The 22,117-nt window shown below is 59.5% G+C and overlaps 1 protein-coding gene across 1 annotated transcript in view; it reads right to left on the bottom strand.

Moving 5' to 3' along the window:
• Positions 1 to 22,117, bottom strand: part of SCARA5 (scavenger receptor class A member 5) — a gene marked incomplete at both ends in the record, with an annotated part of 36,568 nt that overhangs the window by 12,125 nt on the left and 2,326 nt on the right. Inside the window, 4 exons of the mRNA XM_081998247.1 lie at positions 3,959 to 4,057; positions 6,463 to 6,543; positions 12,437 to 13,111; positions 20,105 to 20,233. Of these exons, the coding sequence (XP_081854373.1) occupies positions 3,959 to 4,057; positions 6,463 to 6,543; positions 12,437 to 13,111; positions 20,105 to 20,233 (984 nt within the window). The remainder of the gene's footprint in view (positions 1 to 3,958; positions 4,058 to 6,462; positions 6,544 to 12,436; positions 13,112 to 20,104; positions 20,234 to 22,117) is intronic.

The raw sequence follows: 22,117 nt of genomic DNA on the forward strand, positions 1-22,117 counted from the left end.
GCTTCTGGGCATCACCTCTGCTCCAAAAATCAGTGCTACTGAGAGAGACTGGGCACAAATCCTGCAAAGCTCATAGGAGAGGACATCACTGGAGAGGGTGCAAAGAGCTCCTGGGTCTTCAGGGTGAGGTAGACCACCACGGTCTCGGAGAAAACCCCAGGAGAAGCTGCAAAACCCTGCCTTCCCAGGCAGAAACCTGCTCTGCCTTCAGGAACATGCCAAAACCCTCCTCTTTGCCTGCACGTGGTGTTTAGGAAAGGGACTTCTCTTATTGTCCCGAATTTATCTATAAATTAGTGGTCCCTACCTTGGCTCACTCACTGCCGTTTCCTCCTGAACGTGTTCCCTGCACGATGTTCCCCATGAAGTGAAGAAGACTGATGTACATTCACTTTCCAGAATAACTTTCCCCATTTGGAAATGAGGAAAATAATACTCCGCTGGGGTAATTTTGAGGGAAAATACATCAAGGATAGGAAAATACCAACAAGGGAAAATACTCGGGACTCCGCTGCGGAGAGCAGCCATCCCTTGACAGGTCAGGTCATCTCTGCGAGATGGTCTGACCCAGGATTTTTGGTGAGGAGGCTCATCCACCCCAGATGTCCCCCCACCAGGACAGGCTGCATTTCCCAGGGAGCCGATGGCTCTCCTGTGCTCAGAAGAAAGTCATTATAGAAGTGTAAGACTAGTGCTGCAGAAAAACAGGCCTTTACTTAAAGCCCGGGCTTGGACTGTTGCCTGGCTCGGTGTCTGTTTCCTATAAATTTCAGAGAATCCCATAAACCCTAGAAATGTAGAGCTTGCTGCCAGCGGGGTTTGCTATTTATTGGAGAAGGGTTTGGATGAAACCCCCTTATCTGAGCACCTGTGACTTACAGGGCCTGTACTTTGGGGTCCCTTTGTAGGGGACACATCCAAGCCCCGAAGGTGACCTCTACCCTCATGGGCCAACAAGGGGAGGTGGAGGGATGGATCCCTGTGCTGGTGCTGGGCTCTGGGGGGACCTGGGGGTGGCCCATCCCACTGGGGGGAACACCTGGTGGCTTTGCCACTGTGGAGTCATCCTCATCCCAAACCAATGACATATCCAAGAAATGCACGAGGAACGGGGTGCATCTGGGCTATAGCTGGTGGAGCCCTGGACACAGCTAAACCTTCTTCATGCCAAGAGGTCTCCTCAGGTACGGGGATTATTCTATGCCAGTGAAAGGATGACAGCTAGAAGCAAAGCACCACATGGCAAAGACCCACTGACCCTTTGCCATGCTGTCCAACCTATCGCCTCCCAAAACCAAGAGCAGAAGTGCTTTACCTCCCTGGCCAAAGTTGCTTGCGATGCAGACTGGCTTTGGGGAAGGGTCACCAAGCTGGTTGGGGTTGATGCTCTACTACTGCAGTGTGGCCATAGCTCTCCCCTGGAGGCAGGGGCTGTGCTGGGGCTGGTCTCCACCACCTCCTGGGCTGGTGAGCACTGGAGAAATTCTTCATCCTCAGTATTGTGTCTCCAGAGAGCTTCTTGCTGGAAGCTGTGATGTCCACCATGGGGTCTGTTAACACATCTCAGCACTGACCCCGCACAGCAGCTATTAATGTCTCTGTCTTAGGGCAGCCCATCAACCTCCTCCCTCCAGAAGGGACATGTCCCCTGGGGATGTGTTTTGCAGAACAAATCTGGCATCAGGGCTCGGTCTTCTACTGAAGCCCAGTTCAACTTGCTCAGGCTCCTTGGGATAATTTGCTCGTCTAATGAGTACTTGGCACCGGCCAGTGAGAAAAGCCCACTTTCCTCTGCTCCGGGGAAGGAGAGGAAACCGCGGCCCCGGAGCATGTTGTGGTTTTGGTTGGCGGACCTTGGCGTTTGATGCGCTGCCAGGAACATCTCGGCACCGATGTCTCCCCTGCATGAGCACCCGTCCCTGCAGCCCTCACGCCTTTGCAAGGCTTGTGCCAGGGACGTATCCAGGGGTTAGTCTGACCTCCTGCAGCGTCAGAGCAGGCGTTTTCACCCCACAGCTCGGATGAAGTTCTGCACCCCCACAACACGATATTGCGATTCTGCAGGCCGGAGCTATCTCCAAAAAACCCAAGAGATAGCGCTGGAGAACAAGCACAAAATGCTGGTTTCTTTATTCTTGCAGCACGCAGGGCTCCCGTAGGGCTCTGTGCCCCGCTGGCAGCCTCTGCCTTGGTGGGAGGATGGAGACTTCTCCCCACCACATCAGCCCAGAAACCCTAGGCTTCCAGTTAGATGGGATGGGGTGATGGAAATAGCACCCAGCAGCGTTCTTCAAGACTACACAGCACTGCATAAATGTCATCTAACCAGCCACATGGCCTGGAGAGCCACCTCCAGCAGCTAACGGGCCCCAGGAGGTCAGCCTGTGCCCGGACTGGGGTGAGTGGGAGAGAGGTGAGATGAACAGAGCCATCGTGTCAGTAGGGCAGGTGGTCACAGCAGCCGTGGCTTGAGGGAAAGAGGACCAGACGGGTGCTAATCCTTCAGAAGACCTTTTGCCTTGGGCTGCAGCTCTGGGAGCTTGACACTGCTCCCCTCGCTACAGAAGGAGGCCACCGGCAGCATCTCATCTCCTGCATCTCCTTTCTACCTGGACCTAGAGCTTCCTGAGGCTGCACCAGGAGGCACTGGCCCTGGGAGGCGGATGGCATGTCCTTAGGAAAGGTCCTTCTCCTTCAGACACCGCGAAGTAGAGAAGCGATGGAAGATGTGCTCCTGCCCCTACGCTACAAGGGGCTTTCTGGTGGCATGCAAGGTACAGAAGATGGCCACCGCTGTGGCTACTGCCCATGAAGGATGGGCAACCAGACACGACACGGAGCTCTCACCCCACCTCCTGCCCCTGGCCATGACCAGCACTTTGGAGGACATACAGGAAAACTGGACACCAATTCTGGCCAGCTCGCCAGCTCGGTGCCAAGTGGGCAAAGACAGGAGAGAGAGGACATTTAAAGAGGACGTTTTCCTTCAGCCTTCACACCCTCATTTCATCCAAGGAGCTCGCTGCACGAAAGCGAGAGATTCCAAGACGAATAACGCACGGGACCTCTGGAAGCAGGGACAGCAGCACCCCCCGTGAGGCAGCACTCCAGGCATTTCCCAGACCTGGACACTGGTCTGTGGCCACGGCCCCAGCTCCTGGTGGCCAGTGTGGCCACGTCCCGGGTCACCATCACCCACAAGCACGAGGTGAGGGCAATACACCACTTTGGCCACCGGTGACCAGGGCAGGCTGCAGGCAGGGCAGCTCTGCCCAGGGCGGTGTCCCTTCCTTGGGCCAGGCTCTTCCTGCCTCCCCCTGCCCACAAGGTATTTTGAGGCAGAAAGAGCATGTTTTGGGATTATCCATCCTGTTTGAGGTTGCAGCACGGAACTTCTTTAAAAGGTCTCCTGGGACAGATCTGTCCCGCTAAAGAAGTGCGCGGCCACTGCCTACACCCACAGCTCCGGGGTGTGGTGAGGAGCTGCAAAACCGCAGCGAGCCAGGAAAGGTCACCAGAAAACAAACACAGGGCTATTCCTAAAACCCTGCCGGAGCCAGCGTGGGAGGGCAGCCCGGCAGGTCCTCACGGGGCTCTGGTGAGGGCTCGGTGCAGGCAGCCCTGCCTGCCTGCCTGCACTGAACCCCACTGCATGGCAGGAGCATCACAAACCCAACCGTCTTGCCCCTCTCCCTCCGAGCCCGACTCTCTCCGCTGCTGTGCCTTGGTGGAGAGGTCTCGCTGCAGAGGTTGTTCACGTGCACGCTCCCAGCTCAGCACGATTTCCTCTCCCCCCCAGGAGCTCCAGGTGGGTCTCAAGCCAGGGGACCCACCACTCACACCCATGACCAGTGTCTCTGCCCCTCATCCCAACGGTCTCCAGAGCCAGTTTGCTGCCCAACAAGCCCAGCCAGATGCCATGACCCACCCGGGAGCATGCACAGAAGCCGGTCCTTACCTTTGAATCCCCGCAGCCCCACTGGACCTGGGGGGCCAAGGTCTCCTTGGTCTCCTTTCAAGCCACGTGGTCCTGGTGGTCCTCTCTCCCCGGGCAGCCCTGGAGCGAAGGCAAAGAGGCAAAATGACCCTGTTGCAGCAGAGACCTACACAAACCAGATGTGCGCACACACACACACGTGTCCTGCTTGCCAGCAGATGTGCCCGGTGGTCTCTGGTTCTTTGCCAGAAGTCAGGGACCATCAGGAGACACCTGAGAGTCCACCTCATCCTCTCTTTCTGCACCTGGCCCTGGATATAGGATGGATTTAACCCACAGATGGGCTGGTGCTAATGCAGCTCTGAGCATCTTAAGTCTCAGATTAAGGTAACCGGGCTCCAAAGCTAGAGACCAACAAGGAAGAGCAAGGAGCCAGGGCGGAGCAGAGACACCAAGGAGGCACGATGTGCCCAGCATGAGCTGCAGGTCCCTTGCATCCACGCACGCTGACTAGGTGGGTTTGCTATTTATTGGAGAAGGGTTTGGATTAAAGCCCCTTATCCGAGCACCCCTGACCTTCAGCAGGTGGGAAATGGGGGCTTTAGTCCGGGAGCTCGGGCTCCCTTCATCAAGGACGCATCCAGGCCCTGGAGGTGACCTCCATCCACACAAGCCAGCAAGGGGAGGTGGAGGGAGAGACCCTTGTGATGGTGAAGGGCTCTGGTGGGACCTGGGGGTGGTCCCGCCAGACCGACCCAGCAGGGACTCAGCCTGAGCTCGAGTTTGAGTCAGATGCGAAGCTCCTGGGGGAGAAGCCCTTCAGGCAGAGCTCCAGGACCCGAGCTCAGCTGCCTGCCTGGCACGACGCTGCTGGTCCCTCCTGCCCGTGTGGAGGGAGACCTGGACTCCCTTGGCACTGCGCCTTCCGCCCCTCCTGGCCTGGGCTTTTCCAAACTTAGACAATATTTTCCTCTGATTTAAGAGGAAAAAAAGCTGCCAGGAGGAATTTGGGCACCAGCTCCAGCGGACATGGTCTGGGGCTTAATTCTTTCCCCGCTGTGTCCGGCCAACACCTCGCCTCCCTCCCAGGGGGGATGCTGCAGCGTGTCAGGACCTGGCTTCATATTTGGGTAGAGGAGCTGGGGCAGAGGCAGGATGGTGGATTCGCTGTGCAAAAGGGGATTTATCAGGGACACTTTACAATGCCTGGCTGCACCTGAACCTGACCTTCTCATATCCAAAGGGCTGGTGCTGTGACCGCATCCAGAAAAGCACCAGAGAAAGCAAGACAGACAAAGACTAAAAATAGTGGTGCTTTCAGCAACTCTTCCCAAAGGTGAACCCTCCAGAGATTGTTTTGGGTTCGTGTTTAAAAAAAAAAAGAAAAAAGGAAAGAAGCCAGACGATATATTTCTGATGCTTGTTACACCCAAGAAAAACAGCCATGAATCTGTCAACACAAAAAAATACAGCTGTCGGGGAAACGAGCACGGGCAGCCAGCGCTGAGAAGGGCTTTCAGAGAGCAATCGGGTTTCCAGGCTGGCTTTGCCTAACTTGGCTGGTCCTGCCGCCCGCCGGGGAGCAGCGGGAAATGGGGGACCAAAATACGAGGTTTTAAGCCCAGCCCAGTACCAGCAGCTCAGACGCATGGGGCCGGGGTGCTGAACCTGCTCTGACACCGACAGCCCTACGTGGGTCACGTCTTCCGCAGTCCAGGTGAAGCTAAGGCTGGACATCCTCCGGGATGGAGGAGCATCCTCCCTGCGCCGGGCAGGATGGAACCTGTCGCCTTAACAGGAACGAGCTTCTTGGAGACGGGAAGTCCTCACCAAAGGGGATCCTCCCTCACCTCTCTGCCATCCCTGGCTCCTGGGTGCAAAGCCAGTATTTCTACGTTTGGCTTAAAATTAGAAACAGGCTCAAGCTGAGTCCTGTTCTTGGGGCGGGGGCTGATTTCTGTTGCATTTTTAATCGAATTTCTCTCAAAAACAATGGTTGGAATTAAGAAGGGGAAAAAAAATCGGCATTCTTGACATCGAAAAAAGTGTCCTATGAAAAGCCCCAGAGCTGTAGCTGGTGGCCGAGTCGCCCCTGCCAGGCTGGAGGGACCCTGCGCCGGGTCCCCGTGTGCTGCCGCGGGGGTGTGGGCAGCGGGGCCAGCCCCGGCGCCTTGCAAGGGCTTGGTTTTGGTGAGCACAGGGTGGGGGCCAGCTCCTGCACAGACCTGGGCTGGGTGGCTGGGTCAAAGGAGCCTGGGGGCATCAACCCGCAGGTGACAGACCCCTGCAGCTCTCGCTGTCCTGGGGCCAGCTGGGAGACGAGAGAAACCTTCTGCCCCTCGAGACGGGCAGCCTGGCAGGAGATGGGGCAGCAGGTTAATCCTGTCGTTCTTCAAGACTTGTGCATAGCCAGCGAGGTCGCAAGGGACAAGGTTGGGAAGTCACCAGGAGGTGCCCCGTTGACTCTGTGGACTTCGGGTGAAGGCTCGCAGGGTTATGGGCACCCTGGACGCGTCGTTCCTTACCTCGCAGCCCAGGCAGGCCGGGAAGACCAGGTTCACCCTCCATCCCTTCATTGCCTTGGTCTCCTTTGGGTCCCGGTGGCCCTGAAACACAGCGGGTATCGGAGCGCAGCCATCGCATCCCAGCTTTGCAGCCGCACAGCAGATGCATGAGTGCATGCGCCCACCCACCCTTCACCGGCCGCTGTCGTTTATATCATCATTTATATCGTTTATATCATTATCGGTGTCCAAGAACCTCTAAAAAACACAGACCCCTGCAGACAGGAGCGAAGTGACAGCGAGGGAGCTTGCCAGCAGCCCTCTTCCATGACCTGTGGACTTTGAAGGCCAAACGCAACTCCATCAACCTGTCTCATGTGCCAGAAAACTTCACCTTGTAGCTCCCACGCTTCCACCTGAGCGTGACTCTATGGGAAATTCCAATCTCCTGGAATTGCCTTTTGACCAAAAGTTGTGACATCACCCATGAAATCACATTAAAAAAAAGAAAAAAAAAAAAAAGAACAATTAATTTTGGAAATATTGAGATGAACCTTTACAAGGGGATTTGCATCACTGATCTCATCAGGAACTGGCCATCGGTGATTGCTCTTTGGTGTAAGCTCTCGTGAGCGAGCAGAAAGTCCAACCCGGTAAATAGAGTTATATTCCTCAGCCTGCAAAGGGCCAAGTCCACAAAGCTGAAAACAATTATGAGCTAAATCAATTGGAAGAAAGAATCTGAACGGAAAAAAAAAAGACTCATGGGACGATAGAAAATAGGGCAGAGAGAGGCCTGGAGGGGGTCATTTGGTCTTTGTCATACCAAGCCAGGGTGATAATTGGAAACTGTTAAATCTTGTTTTCCTAGAAACCCCAAAAGCCATAATCTCGCAGTTGTGTAGAAAGCAAACAACCAGCCAGGGCTACAGGCGACATGGTAACGCAAAAGGACCAGGAGAGGAAGAAGGGGGATGTTTAGCAGCCCTAATGAATGAGTAATTAGGATCTGCAAATATTATGCAGAAATTAGTGGGTCCCTGAGCAGAAGAACTGCAGCAAGCTCAGGAAACGTCCTGAGCTGGAGATGGTCAGGGGCTGGGAGAGGACTACGGGGAAATATTGCATTAGCTTGCCCTGGGCTTCCTCTTCCCCAGGAGATGCACATCTCTAGATGAGCCTCTAGGGCGCTGAGAGGACGTGGGGATGGACCCTAGCCCCTGGGGACACGTCTCCTGCTCTCGGTTGGCAAAACAAGAGGATGCAAAGAACAATGGACACCCGGGAGAGCAGAGTACAATGAGGCGGCATTTTTGGGTGGGAACAAGAGGAACCATGCGCAGCAGGGACGCTGCCTGGCCCTGGGTAGGAGAAGCAGGATTCCCCATGACGAAGAAGGTCCAGCAACGTTCAAGAGGTGCTCCACAGGGGGATGTGGGGCAGGAGCTGGGAAGGGGCCATCTAGTCCCACCCCTGCAGTGAGCAGGGACATCTTCACCCAGAGCAGGTTGCTCAGAGCCCCGTCCAGCCTGACCTGGGCTGTTTCCAGGGATGGGGCATCCACCACCTCTCTGGGCAACCTGGGCCAGGGCTTCACCTCCCTCACCATGGTGAAAACTACACGTTCTTCAATCCGCTTACTTGCCTGCTGGAGTTTGAAAAATTGAATAGATGGACAAATAAATAAGCAATAGGAAGCACCTGACTGCAGAGATAGACGGTGTTAAGTACAGCCATTGGGTTTCAGTGCCCCAAAAGAGCGAGAGGGAGGTCAAGTCATGCCAGTTTGTTGAAGTCAAATAACGTGGGTAAGTTTAGGCTGCCCCGTATCACCCGACCCCTTCCGAAATAAGGAACTAATGGGGATTGTATTAAAATCAGTCGATATCATTAACTTCAGTCTACAGGGCATTACAGAGAGCAGAGCCTGCCAGCGACCCGTGGCTTTACAGAGGTGATGGTGAGTTTGATGGGTACCAGTGGGACTGTCAAGGCAAAGGGGTTTTTCTACCAGCATATCTCCTGCCTGAAGGCCCCAAGTGTCCCAGGGTGAGCAGTGAAAACTCTGCATGACCCAGCCATGCTCCTGGGTTCAGGTCAAGTTCTTCCCTCCCCAGCAAAGGTTGGGCTGCTGAAAACCACTCGCTTAGACAAAACGGATGCTTTCCCACCGTGAGCAAAACCAAAAGCAACCCTGGAAACGTCTGCGCTGGGAGCCACCGAGGAAAGGTCTCCCATTTTGTCACCCTGACTTTGCCCCAGGTATCCTCGCCAAAGGGAAGGGGTCCCACAGCGACACTGGAGCCAAACTATTGCTGACACAAAACGTCTTGCTTCCCCCGTGCCGGCTCCAGCACGGCTCGGCTGAGGTCCCTTGTGCGGGGGCAGCTCCAACAACTTCCATCTGCTCTGGTTTTGTGGGCACACTGGGAAATAACCCACACAAGGGCCCCAGCTCAGCTCCATTAACCCTCAGAAGGACATGGGAACTGCCTGCTCGGGGCACGTCTCATTGGGATTGGAGTTGCCTTTCCTCCTTAAAATCAGCTGCTACAGTGCAGCCCCACAGTCCTCTCCCACCATCTCGTCATCTCATCTCATCTCATCTCATCTCATCTCATCTCATCTCATCTCATCTCATCTCATCTCAATCTCATCCCTTCCACCATCTCAGAAAACCATCCCATGGGATGTCAGGGAGGTCAAGGGCATGGACAGGCTAAGAAGGGGACTAAGTTTCATGGAGAATGACCATGGCCAACTGGCAATCTCATCTGCTCCATAAGAGCTGGAGGCTGGGACGACACAGCCAGGGAAGAGCTATGTTGTCCCTTATTCCCTCTCCCTAATGCCTGGGGTTAGAAACAAGACTTGGGGATGGGCAGACTCTCCGGGCTGATCATGTTTGCTGGCTCCCAGGTTTTGTCATTCATCCTTCAGAGCTATTCCCACAGTAGTGTGCCCCGTGGTCCACCAGCGACCAGAACATCTCCTCTTGGCTTCATCCAGGCAGCTCTATGAGCAGAGACGGTCCCATCCCCGAGGGATAGCCGGTGGGATGGGACACAGGGAGCAGCTGGGGTGGAAGATGGAGGAGCAATGGGAGGGGTGGTTGGGAGAGGCTGAGCAGCACTGTGGACACCGTGCCAAGCCAGTCCCCACCCCGCAGTGTTTGAGGTTTGCACTCAGGAAAGAAAACCCCAGCCCAGACGCACCCCTGCTTCACCCTCCTGCCTGCACGGGGCTGGGCTGCCCACTGCACCAGTGGAGGAGAAAAACCCTCCAAAACTACCAGGATGAGGGCTTCCATGACGTGCAGAGCTCTGACGGCCAGCTGGGACCGTTGCAACCACCCCGCCAGACCCGCTGCGAGCCAGCACATCCCACCCAGCCAGTTGTGCAAGCGGTGGATGACCCCGGGCATCCTCCCTCCTGGTGACACTGTTATTTAAGACCCAGAGCCCCCCTGCGCCGCGCAGCCAAGCCCTCCCCGAGACACGCGAGCTCCTTGGCATGACCGGCTGCTGGAGACGAGCCTGGGGACCTCCCCGAGCTGCCATCACCAGCAAAAAGCCAGAGCCTGAGGTAGCTGAGGTCCTGGGGAAGGAACATGCAGCCCAGGACGGGCTCTGCCGGTGCAAAGCCAGCCGGGAGCGTGGCGGATTCATCCACAGGCGTCCGGAGCCGGGGCAAAGCCAGCTGGGCAACAAGGCTCCTAAATTACCCGCGCCCCACCGCTGCCGACAGCGGGGAGGGAAGAGGGGTGGGGAGAGAGGGAGGTGGGGGCCGCCAGGAACGTGTCGGAGCAGCGGCTGATAAATCAGGTGCCCGTCAGGAGGGGATTTGCTTTTGCTTTCTGCTCGTGTTCACTAGAGTAACACGGCCCATGGGCGTCGAGCTCCGTGACAGTTCCCTTCCTCGGTGGCTTCGTCCAAGAGAGGGTGACATCCTCCCCATGGCCGTGGGGGGAAGAGAGGGCGGGGGGGGGGGTGGGCAGCTATGAAAACCTGAAAGCAGTGGGAGCAACGTGGTCCCAGCAGCCCCGAACCAGGCATCGGGACCCAACAGCCCCCCAAGCACAGGGGAAATGACCCCAGTGAGCTGCTGGTACCCGAGGGTGATGGTTGGCCTGGATGGAGAGATGTAGCTGCTGCGCTTCAAACCACATCTGTCCCCTCTCGGCTCAGCAGATGGCCGGAGAGAGCAAGTTCCTTGGCGTCAGCCCCTTCCTTCCCCATCTGGTATTTCAGCTGGAAGCACCAGAAACGAGCAACATCCCATTGCATCTCCGCAGGTGCGAACCAACAGCCTAGAAATGGGACAGCAACTTGCTCCACACCCAAGAGCTTGCACCAAGCTCTTCTGTGTCTCTTCATGGCTTTTCCCCCTCCCATGGCCAGTTTATTCACTGGGACTGTGATCAGGTCATGGCATTTAACAGCCACGGATATGTCCTGCCTGAATTTGTCCAGCTCCGATTGGACCCACTCGGGTTTCTGCCTCCATGAGGTCCTGCAGCAAGGAGCTCCAGCTGGGTGAAAAGGTGGCACGTGGGAGAGGGCCGAGCCTCTCCTGGGCTTGCTGCCCACCATTTCATCGGGTGTCCCCTTGCTCTTATGCCGTAAGTGACAAAGATGTTCATGACTTTGCTGGCTCCCATCACAGCCCCGCTCAGCTGCCCCTGTTCCTGAGGCGCCCGACCCTTTCCCTTCCCCATCATCCCATGAAGCCAAGCTGCTCCCAAAGAGTGCAGCTCCCTTTGCTCCCTCACCTATTTCAGCAAGATCCTTGAAGCAAAAGCCACCTCTCCCTTGGTGCAGCACAGAGGGACCCTCCTCTTGCTGCTCCCCAGTCACATCAGGCCAGAGGATGGGGGTCCACCACCGCAGACATGGGTTTTTTATCCAGTGCAGGCATCTCCACCTGACCTGGTCCCCTTGGAGCTGGGCTGTCCTAGGAGATCCAGCGCTGTGGGATGCAGAGAAGTGGGTGATCCCACAGCAGCCAGACAGTAAGATATGAAACAGCTGGAAATTCCTGACATCAGAGATGAAGAAATGTCCAAGCAGATGGTTGACCTTGGCCATACAGCTACACTCTCGAGATAATGGTGTGACAAATGGCTGGACCTTGCAGAAGAAAAAGGTAGTAGATGCTTAGCAGACTGAGGAGGGGGAATACTGAGGCAACCATATAAATACCAAAAAAAGGGGATCAGCAAGACTAGAGTCAATGGCCAAGAGTTAGCAGGGATGGGTTCTTCATTGCACCACGATGAGAGTGGTGAAGCCCTGGCCCAGGTTGCCCAGAGAGGTGGTGGATGCCCCATCCCTGGAAACAGCCCAGGTCAGGCTGGACGGGGCTCTGAGCAACCTGCTCTGGGTGAAGATGTCCCTGCTCACTGCAGGGGTGGGACGAGATGGCCTCTGACGGCTCCTTCCCACCCAAACCCTGCTGTGAGTCTGTGATTCTATGAGTCTGTGACTTGGGAGGGGCTGAGGGTGGTAAAGGAGGAGAAGAAGGGAGGGGGAAAATGGAGTAAAGGGGATGTACGGTCAAGCAAACGGTGTGACTGATGATGACTGAGGGTGCTGGTGGGCAGCCTTCTGCTTAATCACCCAGCATGAAGCAGGGTCAAAAACCCACCGTCTCTGCCGTGCTCGCTCTGGTTCACTTTCATGGTCGGGAGGGACCTGGCAGAGGTTTTTGCTGGCATCTTTGAGACAACCTTGGGAGCTTTCTTCCTAACATGGATGGAGGAGCATTTGGAGAGTCCAAGAGTACGAGGTGATGGAGACACCTGAACACCGCAGACATCTAAACAGTAGTGCCTGATGGATTTGATACACCAAAGAGTACCTGCAACAACCCCACAGGACATCCCCATGCCACAGGGGCCATTTCCACCTCCACCCAAAGCACTGAGGACACCTTCCCCCTCACGACAGCGTCAGGCACCAGCGAGGGAGCTGCTTACAAGGCGTGCTCAGCTTACCCCGTATCACGGAGATGTTCTTCAGTGCAATGGAGTGCTCCCAGTCCTTCAACCGCAGGTCCTCCGTCACGTTGTTGAGGATGGCCAGCTCGTGCTTCAGCTGCTCCTCCATGGCTATGTGGATGAGGCGCATCTGCCGGGCATCTTCGGTGGCATTGCTGATCAGCACCTGCAGGTCCTGGATGCGGGTATGGTGGATATTCACGTCGTAGGAGAAGGTCCTGTTCATGGTGTCCATGGCCCCATTCACAGCCGTCACCTGGTCGCTCAAGCTCTCCACCCTGCTGCCCAGGTGGCTCAGGAGGTGGTCGTGGTGCTGCAGCAGCAGCCGGCTGCTGTTGCCTTCCACGGAGAGCTTGTATATCTCCTGCTGAGCCGTGTCGCTCTGCTGGGTCAAGCTGTCCCAGAGGTTGGACACTGCCTTGTCGGTTTGGCTAGCCTGGGTCTGCAGGCTCCAGAGAAGCCCTTCCAGCTTCTGCAGTGACCCCGTCATGAGGAACAAGGAGTCCGAGTGGTTCTGCAGGAGGTCCTGGAGCCTCCAGATGTGATCCAGAACATCACCCTTCAGAGGCAGGTGCAGCAGCTTCAGCTGCATGTCCCGAAAGCTTTCGTTGAGGCGGTTGACGTTCCCCATCAGTGCCTTCAGGTCCTCGGGGGAAGTCTGTGGTCTGGAGACTGCAAGAGATGGAGAGGAGGGGGCATCAGAAACCACCCCACGGAGGTGGGGACCCTCATGAGTGGTGCAACCCCGTCTCCTCCCAAGGAGCACCTGGACTTCCCCCTGTTCCTTGGTGCTTGCCGGTGGAAGCCCTACCTCAAACCCCAAAAGGTTCATCCCATCATCCCCTCCCTGGCCCCAAGGTTCTTCCCCATGGTTGGAGGAGGAGGTTGGTTGCTGAAGGTCTGGAAAAGGAGATACCTCGCTCAGAAAGGACACCAAACGCTCCCAACAGCTCCGGGCTTGGGGTGGCTCTGGGCTTTGCCAGGTGGGTCACGGTGCTACAAAGCTCTGCCTCGCGGCTTCGCCCGGCTTGTGTTTGCCTTTGGCCAGAGGACCGGCTGCTAAAAGCACCCGCTTCCCTTTCCTAGAAACAGACCTTAAAAACTGCTTCTTCCTCCACCGAGGTTTTAACTTCGACGATCAGCTTCCCCTGTGGCCGCTGCCCCCGGGCCGGAGCTCAGCCCCTTGATGAAGACCATCGGGCTGGCTCGCGGCTGCCCGAGGCTCCGGGCGTGGTTTGCTGTCAGCCTCCAAGTACCAGGTCCCGCATCCCCAGGGAGGAATCCCACCCCGCATCTTGGAATGGGAGGAATCCCATCCCTACTTCCGCACCCCCGGGGGGAGGGAGCTCCCGGCCGTCCCGGCACCCTCCCCAAACCCCTCCTGGCCTCGCGCCAGCTCCCAGAGCGCCGAGATGGGGTTTGGAGAGGGAACCTGGAAATTTGGGGGGGGGGAACCTCTTGCTCTCAGCGGCTCCTATCACTGCTCCAGCAACCCGCTGCCCAGCAAGCCCAGTAGCACCCGGTAAAGCCTGATCCCACACTCCAGCACCCTGTTACACGCCTTGGCGCACCCCAAAAACGCTGATCCGGGCAGGGGATAACATCTTCTCCCTCTGCCTCGTGTCGACGCTGGGTCTCCAGCGCGGCGCGGGGTTGGGGACTCAAAGCCAAAGCCACATGAATAATGAGATTATTATTATATATTTTTTTTAAATACATAATCCCCATTGTTCTTCCAGCTGTGGCGGGGCTCCGGCTGGCGCGATGCTGCGGGCTGGCGCGGGACCGGCCTGGCAGCTCCCCCGCCTCGTTTCCACGGAGGAGAAACCGAGCGAAGCCATTTGGTTTGAATTAAAATCGCAGGAGTAAGGAGTGGGCGAAAGCAGCCGTGCACACGCGAAGGGCTCCAGCACCCCCCCGGGGCTCGGGGCCACCCGCGGCGGCAGCGCTGGGTGCCCGGGGTGGGGGACACGGACCAGGGGGACCCGCCGTGCCCGGAGAGGGGGCTCTGGGAGCACCGTGGGGCGAGCAGCCGCCCCCCAGCTCTGCCACGGGCTTGCGGGTGCCGTAACGGAGGAGCTGAGCATCTTCCAGGCACCGAAGGCATCTTTAATCACCCCCCGTTAATTAACCCCGCTGCTTCCCGTGGGCGGCAGCCTGCCAGCTGGGAGCTTCCTCCTGGGACACGGTGGGGTTGTTCGGTCCCCTCCGCGTGTCCCTGCGTGTCACCTGCGTCGCTGCAGGGGGGACACCACAACGTCAAGCAAGGGGGGAAGCAACCCTGTGCGGCCGGCGCGCAGAGAAATAACCCAAATCCCGCGTCCCGCGGTGGCCGAGGGCTGGGAAGCGCGGGCGAGCTCCCCGCTTGGCACCCGCGGTTCCTTGCAAAGCCCGCGGAGTTCCCCAAATTCCCCTAAATCGCTTCCAACGCCCAGCCGGCACCCCCGCGGCTCTCCCCTGCGCGGCCCCGGCACCGCAGCCACCCACCCGAGAGCAGCCCAGGCCGCGCCGGAGCGTCCCGCGGCCAAAAACCGCGCCAGGAAGCACCAACGCCTCCAGCCTTGGGCTGCCCCGGGCACGCACACGTGCGCGTGCCAGCAGCTCTCCCGCCTCCCAAACCTTCCGCCTCCCGCTTTGCGCTTGCCGGGTCGGCGCGCACGCGCTCGCAACACGCACGCAGGCACGGGCGCGGCGCAGATGCTTACGCACGCGCGCTCGCGCACGCACGCGGCGCGCACAGACACGCACGCGGCGCAGCTGCACAGACACGCACGCGGCGCGGCTTGCCACGTGCAAGTGCACGGGCATGCGCGTGCGCGCACGCGAACGCACGCGCGTGCAGACAGGCACGCACACACGCGCGCGCCCGGCGTGCGCGCAGACGCACACGGCTCACGCACACACACGCCTGCATGCACGCAGCGTGCGTGCACACACACACACACGCAGCCAGCACAGATAACACGCCCAGACACACGTGTGCACCCGGCGCAAACGCACTCCCCGCCACAGAGCCCCAAAATACCAGCTTGCGGCCAGCTGCAGCCGGGGTGAGCTCACGGTCCCCCAAGGGCTCCGCGAGCCGCTGCTCCCTCCCCACCCTCGTGTTTCGGGGACGTGCCGTCTTCCTGGCTGCAGCGCGCACCCGTGCGCGCACATGGGTGCACACGTGTGTCTGGGCGTGTTATCTGTGCCGGCTGCATGCGTGCGCGCGCTGCGTGCATGCGTGTGCGCATACGTGAGCTGCGTGCGCCTGTGCGCGCTGTGTGCATGCATGTGCGCGCGTGTGCTGTGCGCATTCACGCATGTCCGTGCACGCGCACATGCGTGTTTGTGTGCGCAAACCCGTGTTTCAAGGAGGAAAGGCTTGCAAGAGCCCCGTGGTCCTACCCCAAAAGCCTTCTGAACAGAGCAGCGCCAGCCCCGTGCGAGGTCGCGCCTCGCACACGCGCCCGCCGTCGCGCACGCGGGTGGGGAAAGTGCTGAAAGGCGAAGGGGCGCGGAAGGAGGGGGGGGGAAGGAGAGCCCTAAAGAGACAGAAAAGAGGGGGTTTCCACGGGCGAGGCGCGGGGAGGTTGGAAAAGCACAGGGAGAGGAACGCCTCGGGTCGCTAAATACACGGACGTAAATACCCACGGGCACGCCGCACGGCGCGCCCCGCCGCACGCGCCCCGTGGCCGCCGCCGCCAGCGCGTATCCGCACCTGCACCCTCGCGTGCGGCCGGAGTCTCTCCCCGCGCTTCCAGGCTCGCGCGTGGCCACGGGGACGCCGCCAGGTAGACGCTCGCTTTGCCGGACGCGGATGTTCTCGCCGTCCCTGGGACACGCGCTGCCCGCCCCGCCTGCGCAGCCTTACGCGGCCGCGGAAGACTCGGAGGCTGCAGGCGAAACCTCGCAGGACGCCTCAGCGCGGTCGCCAAGCCGGAGGCGCTCGATGGCGATTTGGCCCCAGGGGTACTGCCCCGGGCTCCCCCGCGTTTTATTTCCGCGGGGAAGTGGGGCAGATGCCGAGCGCGAGGCGCAACGCGCGGCCGGACGCGCAACGGCAGCGGGGCTGGACGTCCCAAACCTCCAGCCCAACCCCGCGCGGCCCCAGCCCTGCAGGAGAGCAGCTCTAGGAGCAGATCTCCTCCAGCGTTTTGGGAGGGGTGGAAACCAAGCCCCGGGCTGGGGGAAATAGCTGCAGGGAAGGGTGGGGAGCGGGGGACAGTGGGGAGCAGCCAGCGCTCGGCTCCAGCGTGAGTCTTTTGGGGGTGATCAGCCCGGGTCCAGGGCCACAGGGCTGCGCTGCCGGAGCTTTTCGGCCGCTGAGGTTTGCTCGTGGCCCGGGGGGCTGCCGGCGCAGACCTTGGGAGCAGGAGGACTCTGCACTGGAGCTGATCGGGGAGCGCTCACGTGGCGGCTCTGTGGCCTTCACCTCCACCGGCATCCTCATATCACGAGTTTTGGGGGCTACAGCTCTTGAAATGGAGGGTGCTCGTTTCCTCGGACGCTTCTGCCAGGCATCCTGGAGCGCCAGGCGTGGAAACGTGGCCTCACTGCAAACATGAGCACGGAGGCGGGGTGCAGGTCGGATGCCCGTCCGTAGCCACGGTTCAGATGCCCACACGAAGGCGCCTGGCTCGTTAGCTGTGTCCTAATGAGCCCTGCCGGGTCTCCCGCTGCTGCTGGAGCCGCTCAGGGCTGGGTGCTCGGGGTGCCCGGGCGCGGGGCCAGGGCAGGGATTCGGGTTCAAACACCAAAGTGCCGGTCTGTGCACGCAGGCGGCTGGGATTTAAACCAGACCTTGGAAAAAAGCCAAGACCGGAGTCCTAACCTTGGGCTAGGTGGAGCGGGGGGGGTCGGGGACTGGGAGAAGGGGAGTTGTGCGTCCCCAGGAGCCAAAAAATTGCTGCCAGGCTTGCAAGAGAGGATATTAACAGCAGGCTGTGTTGAAACCACCCCGGCTCTGCTGCTGAAAACATCCTGTTTCCACAGCTCCGAGGTGGTTCACGGTATTTTTAGCAGTTTACTCATTTTCTAACCCCTTTTCACGGAGCGTGTTGGGAGTCGCAGGACACCTGCCCAAGCCGGCTTCAAAACGATGCCCGGGGGAGCCGCCTCGCCCAAACCCCCAGGTTCACACGCCGGGGACACTGGCACGTGGTGGGGGGCTATCCCGGGGCAGGGGGGGTTCCCTTGCGATGCCTGGGCCCTGCCGGGAAGCACCGTGGAGCGCACGGGTGTGCGTTTGCACGTTTCCGTGCGCGTTCGCACGCGTACGTGCTTCCCTTTGGGGAATTCTCCCCCTGTCCCGGCGGCAAGATGGGAAGCAGCGCAGTAAGGCAAGGCGGAGCATCCCTGCTCCGTGTTGCCGGCCCCGGGATGAAGGGATGCTGGCAGCGGAGGGCAAGGGCCAGTTTCCCCGTCACCCTCGCCCAGACAGCGTGGTGCGAGTCGCTTTTTGGGGAGCAGCCAGCGTACCACAGCTCCCCGGCTCTCTCCGAAGAGCGTCAGGTCTGGAGATGAGCCGGAACACCCCACGCTCACATGCGCTGGGCGGGACGGGGTCGGCTCCAGGTGGGACGTGCTCTGAGCAGGGTCCTCGCCGTGGCCGTGGGAGGGCATCGGATGGTGCTGCTGTTCTTACAGCATCGTGGCCAGCTCCTCCCAGCCCGGGGGGCAGGTGGGAGCAAGTCTGCTTCACTAAACGCTGTGTCTTTCTGTGCACCTTCCCCTCTGATGGGAGATGAGGGATGCTGGCTAGAAGATCTCAGCTCTGGCAAGTTGGTGTCCGGTCTCCAGTAGCACAAAGTGGGGTTTTCCACAGGAAAGCCAAGCCCTCCCCTGTTAAGGGTGCCCGTGGATAGCCAGTCCTGGTCCTCTGAGGACCATCAGCTCCAGTATCGAGGTTTCAGCCACAGACACCTGAAGCTGAGGACCATCAGGGTTGGCTCCCTGGGCCACATATGGCTCACAGCTGGATACGGTCTCCTCGCCCTGTTGCAAGACTGCCCCGTGCCTGTGGTTTTCCTTGATGTGATAAGACTGCTCCGGGCATCCACGGCCAGCTCCAGACCTTGTGAGTCAGCTACATCCAAAGCCAGAGGCTTGGCTTAAAAGTTCAGGACATGCAGAAAGCAATAACGAAAGAGATTATTTTTCCCTTCATTTTGCCTTTCTTTTCCAAGATTGCAGTCCACAACCCAGGGGGTAAGGTGGTTTTACTGGGGTCTTACTGAAAGCGGAAATCCTGCCTGTCACGGGACTCCAGGAGGTGGGGCTTTAAAGATGCCCGTGAGCCGCCAGCTCTCCCCACCACCAGCCGATGCCATAATGTTATTGTCATTGCTGGAGCTGCTTTCGGGTGAGCAGCTGTAGCTCAGCCCAGGACAAGAGCGCCTGTCCCGAGCTCTTTGCACAACTCATGGCATCCCTCGCTCGGGGCTTCGCCGGCCAAGAACAACATTTAAACAATGTAATGCAAGAAATAAGTGGGAGAGGCTTCAAAATTCCAGCAAAACCTTCTCTGTCCCTTCCCTAGGCCGGGAAAAAACAAAACAAAACAAAACAAAAAAACCTCAACAAAACTAAATCCACCCTTTGCCAGAGACACAGGCTGCCTTGACGGTGCTGGCGCTCCCGCAGCTGGGGTTGAACACGAAATCCATCCCCCCCCCGGCTGCCTGCAGCAGGCAGGGCGCAGGCAAGGCACAGAGAACCACCCCGAAGGGCTGGTGCAGGGGCAGCGCTCAGCCCTGCCCAGCAGCTAGTGGAGATCTGGGGCTGGGAAGGGCAGCCCCGCCATATATTCCTCCCCCATGGATGCAGGGAAGGAGGCGGGTGGGAAGCGAGGAGCCCGTCCTTGGTGGTGGCATTTCCCATCCGCGCCCGCTGCGGCACCCATCCAAGCCCCCCCACCCAGCAGAGCCCCACACGGGGGTGGTGCGGGTGCAAGGGGGGGGGTACTGGGACCGCGGGTTAAAGCAGGCATCTTCCCAAACTGCTTCCAGCACGACGGGGGGAAACAAGCCGGCGGCGACGCGGACCACGTGGGATGTGTATGCAGGGATGAGCTGGGGCTGGGAGCAATTACAGGCGCTCGCGAGCGGCCTTCTCATCCCTGCGCCCTCCAAAAAGCCGGAGAGGGGAGGCAGGCGCCTCGCTGGCACGTGCTGTGCGAGGGTAACACCCTGCCTGCATCGCCACCGCCGATGGGGCCGGGGCTCATCCTTACCCCAAGCAAAACGGGGGGGTCAGTGCAAGCCCAGCAGCCATGACCTAGTGACGGGGACGATTCGAGCCCCAAACATGGGGGTCCTGAGCTTCTCCAGAGCCTCACCACCCCCGGCGCATGATGCGTGGCCCCCGCAGCGACTCCAGCCTCAAAGCTTCCATCAAAATTGCTCCAGATATGCAGCGCGGAGCCTGTGCGGACTCGTGTTGCAGCCCCCAAGGAGCTGGAAGCGGGGGGCAGAGGCGACGCCCGCCCGCTTCTGCTGGATCCCGTATTTTCCTCCTCTGGATGACGTGGAAACCCTCCCGAACGCCAGCGCGGTGTCAGCAGAAACGCGGCCCCGTGCTGATGGCCGGACCCGGTTCACGTTGCACCGGGCTCCGGCACTGGGGAGCATCACCCTGGGGTACTGCTGCACCGTGGAGGGAAGACCCAGGCTCAGCCCTTACCTGCGAGGATGAAGACTCCGACGAGGATGAGGAAGACGAGGAGGTAGAGTCCCACCACGGCGTACTTCAGTGCAGCCAAGGAGCCCAGCCGGCCGCAGCGTCCTGCTGCCTTCACCCTCTGCCCGGGACCTGGGGACAGAGCGGGGTGTCGGGGAGCGCGTCACGCACCCAGCCCTCCCGGGCTCCCTCTCCCACCGCCGGGAGATATTGCAAATACGATTTCGGCAGCGCCTCGTGGGCGCAGGCACGGCTCCGCACGCCCCGGCGCTGAGCCGCACGGCTCGCCCCGCGTCGGCACCGTCGATGCGGCGCGAGCCCGCGCTGGCGGGGGAAGGCTGACACGCAGCCGGGGCACCCGCAGCGAGGCAGCAGGCAGGGGCAGACCTGACCCTGCCCGTGCTGGTGCTACGGGGCTGGGGTGGGGGCAGGCAGCCCCGCCGCAGCACGCACACATCGTCCCTCCCGCACGGGCAGAGTTGGGGTGCCAAGGGCCCGGTGGGGATCCCACGTAGGAAAACAACAGCGTCACCCACCCTTGCTGAGCCGTCACCCCTCCAGCTCCCACCCATCGTCCCCATCCCCTGCCTTCCCTGCCTGCAGCCTGGGAATCCCCCTGCCGGGCGGGAGGCAGGCGGGACAAGGGGTAATGGTGTTAGACTAAAAGAGGGGAGATTCAGGCTGGATGTAAGGAAGAAATTTTTGGCAAGGAGGCTGGTGAAGCCCTGGCCCAGGTTGCCCAGAGAGGTGGTGGATGCCCCATCCCTGGAAACAGCCCAGGTCAGGCTGGACGGGGCTCTGAGCACCCTGCTCTGGGTGAAGATGTCCCTGCTCACTGCAGGGGTGGGACGAGATGGCCTCTGACGGCCCCTTCCCACCCAGACCCTGCTGTGGGTCTAAGACGTCTGGACCCTGACCCCCCCGGCAGCCCCTGCGTGCCCAGACCCACGCCAGCTCCCCTGCGACAAGGCCCAAGCAGCAAGAGCCGCGTGCGAAGGAGGGGGGGTTTTATGAATAAAATAGCCGGGAGGAAAATGCAAGGAAAGAAAAGGGGCGGAAAAGCTCCCGTGCCACGAGCCCAGCAGCAGTGAAGTCATCTGCTTTTGGGCTTTGCACATGTTCAGAGCTCGAGCTCATGTGGAAATCTGGGCCAGGTCATGGTCTTGGGTGGGAGCCGGAGCCTGATCTGGATACAGACCCCACATCTCTCTGTCTCCAGCCCCAAGGCTTGCAGTGATGTTCCAGCCTGACGCCTTGGCTCTCCTGGTGACCCCATGCTCCTGGGACAGGGTGCAGGGTGTTGGGTGCCTGCACTTTTGTGCTGGACCCTTGCAAAAACACAAGGTTCCCGAGAGCAGCTGAGAACTAGCAACTTCGTGCCAGGTCAACTAGCACCGCCGGGCTTTGCCCCTTGCCAGATCCAAGATGGCTCTGAGGAGACACCAACAAAAGGTGGAGGAAGAGCCCAAAACTCCAACCCCCTTGCCATGTGGGTGCCTCCATCCCATTGTTTTCTGCCCCTTAAGCCCCGAGGCACAGCGTAGCACTGATCCAGAGCCAGCACCAGCCCAGCAGAAAGGGTGAAGCACCACAACCCCAAAGCCAAACCTCCTGGGGAGGAGACCACGCTCATCCACATCCATGAGCAAATGCCCGCTTCCAGCCAAGGCCATCCTTGCTGGGCTTTGGGACCTCACCCCATCCCACCCCCCATCCACGTGGGTCCAAGCTGGCCCAGAGAGGGAGAGGAGGTACAAGGGGTTGGGGTGTCCCTAGCCTGGCTGGGTCCCCTCCCCACCGCACCCTTGTCCTTCCCCAGCTGATGGTCCATCTGTCTTGTCCTGCTGGAGGACGGGGGGGTTTGCAAAAAGTCTCCAGCCAGCAAAGGGTTACACTGGGTGTATCGCTTAACTCAGCCCCATTTTGGGGCTCCAAAAGGATAAAGTGCTGAGGTCAGGCTCGCTGGCACCCAGAGGGGACCCCGCGGGGACGTGGGGCACGCGGGGCGCCCCAGCT

This window comes from Phaethon aethereus, assembly GCF_964289735.1.
Source record: "Phaethon aethereus genome assembly, chromosome: 3".
NCBI classification, from domain to species: Eukaryota; Metazoa; Chordata; class Aves; order Phaethontiformes; family Phaethontidae; genus Phaethon; species Phaethon aethereus.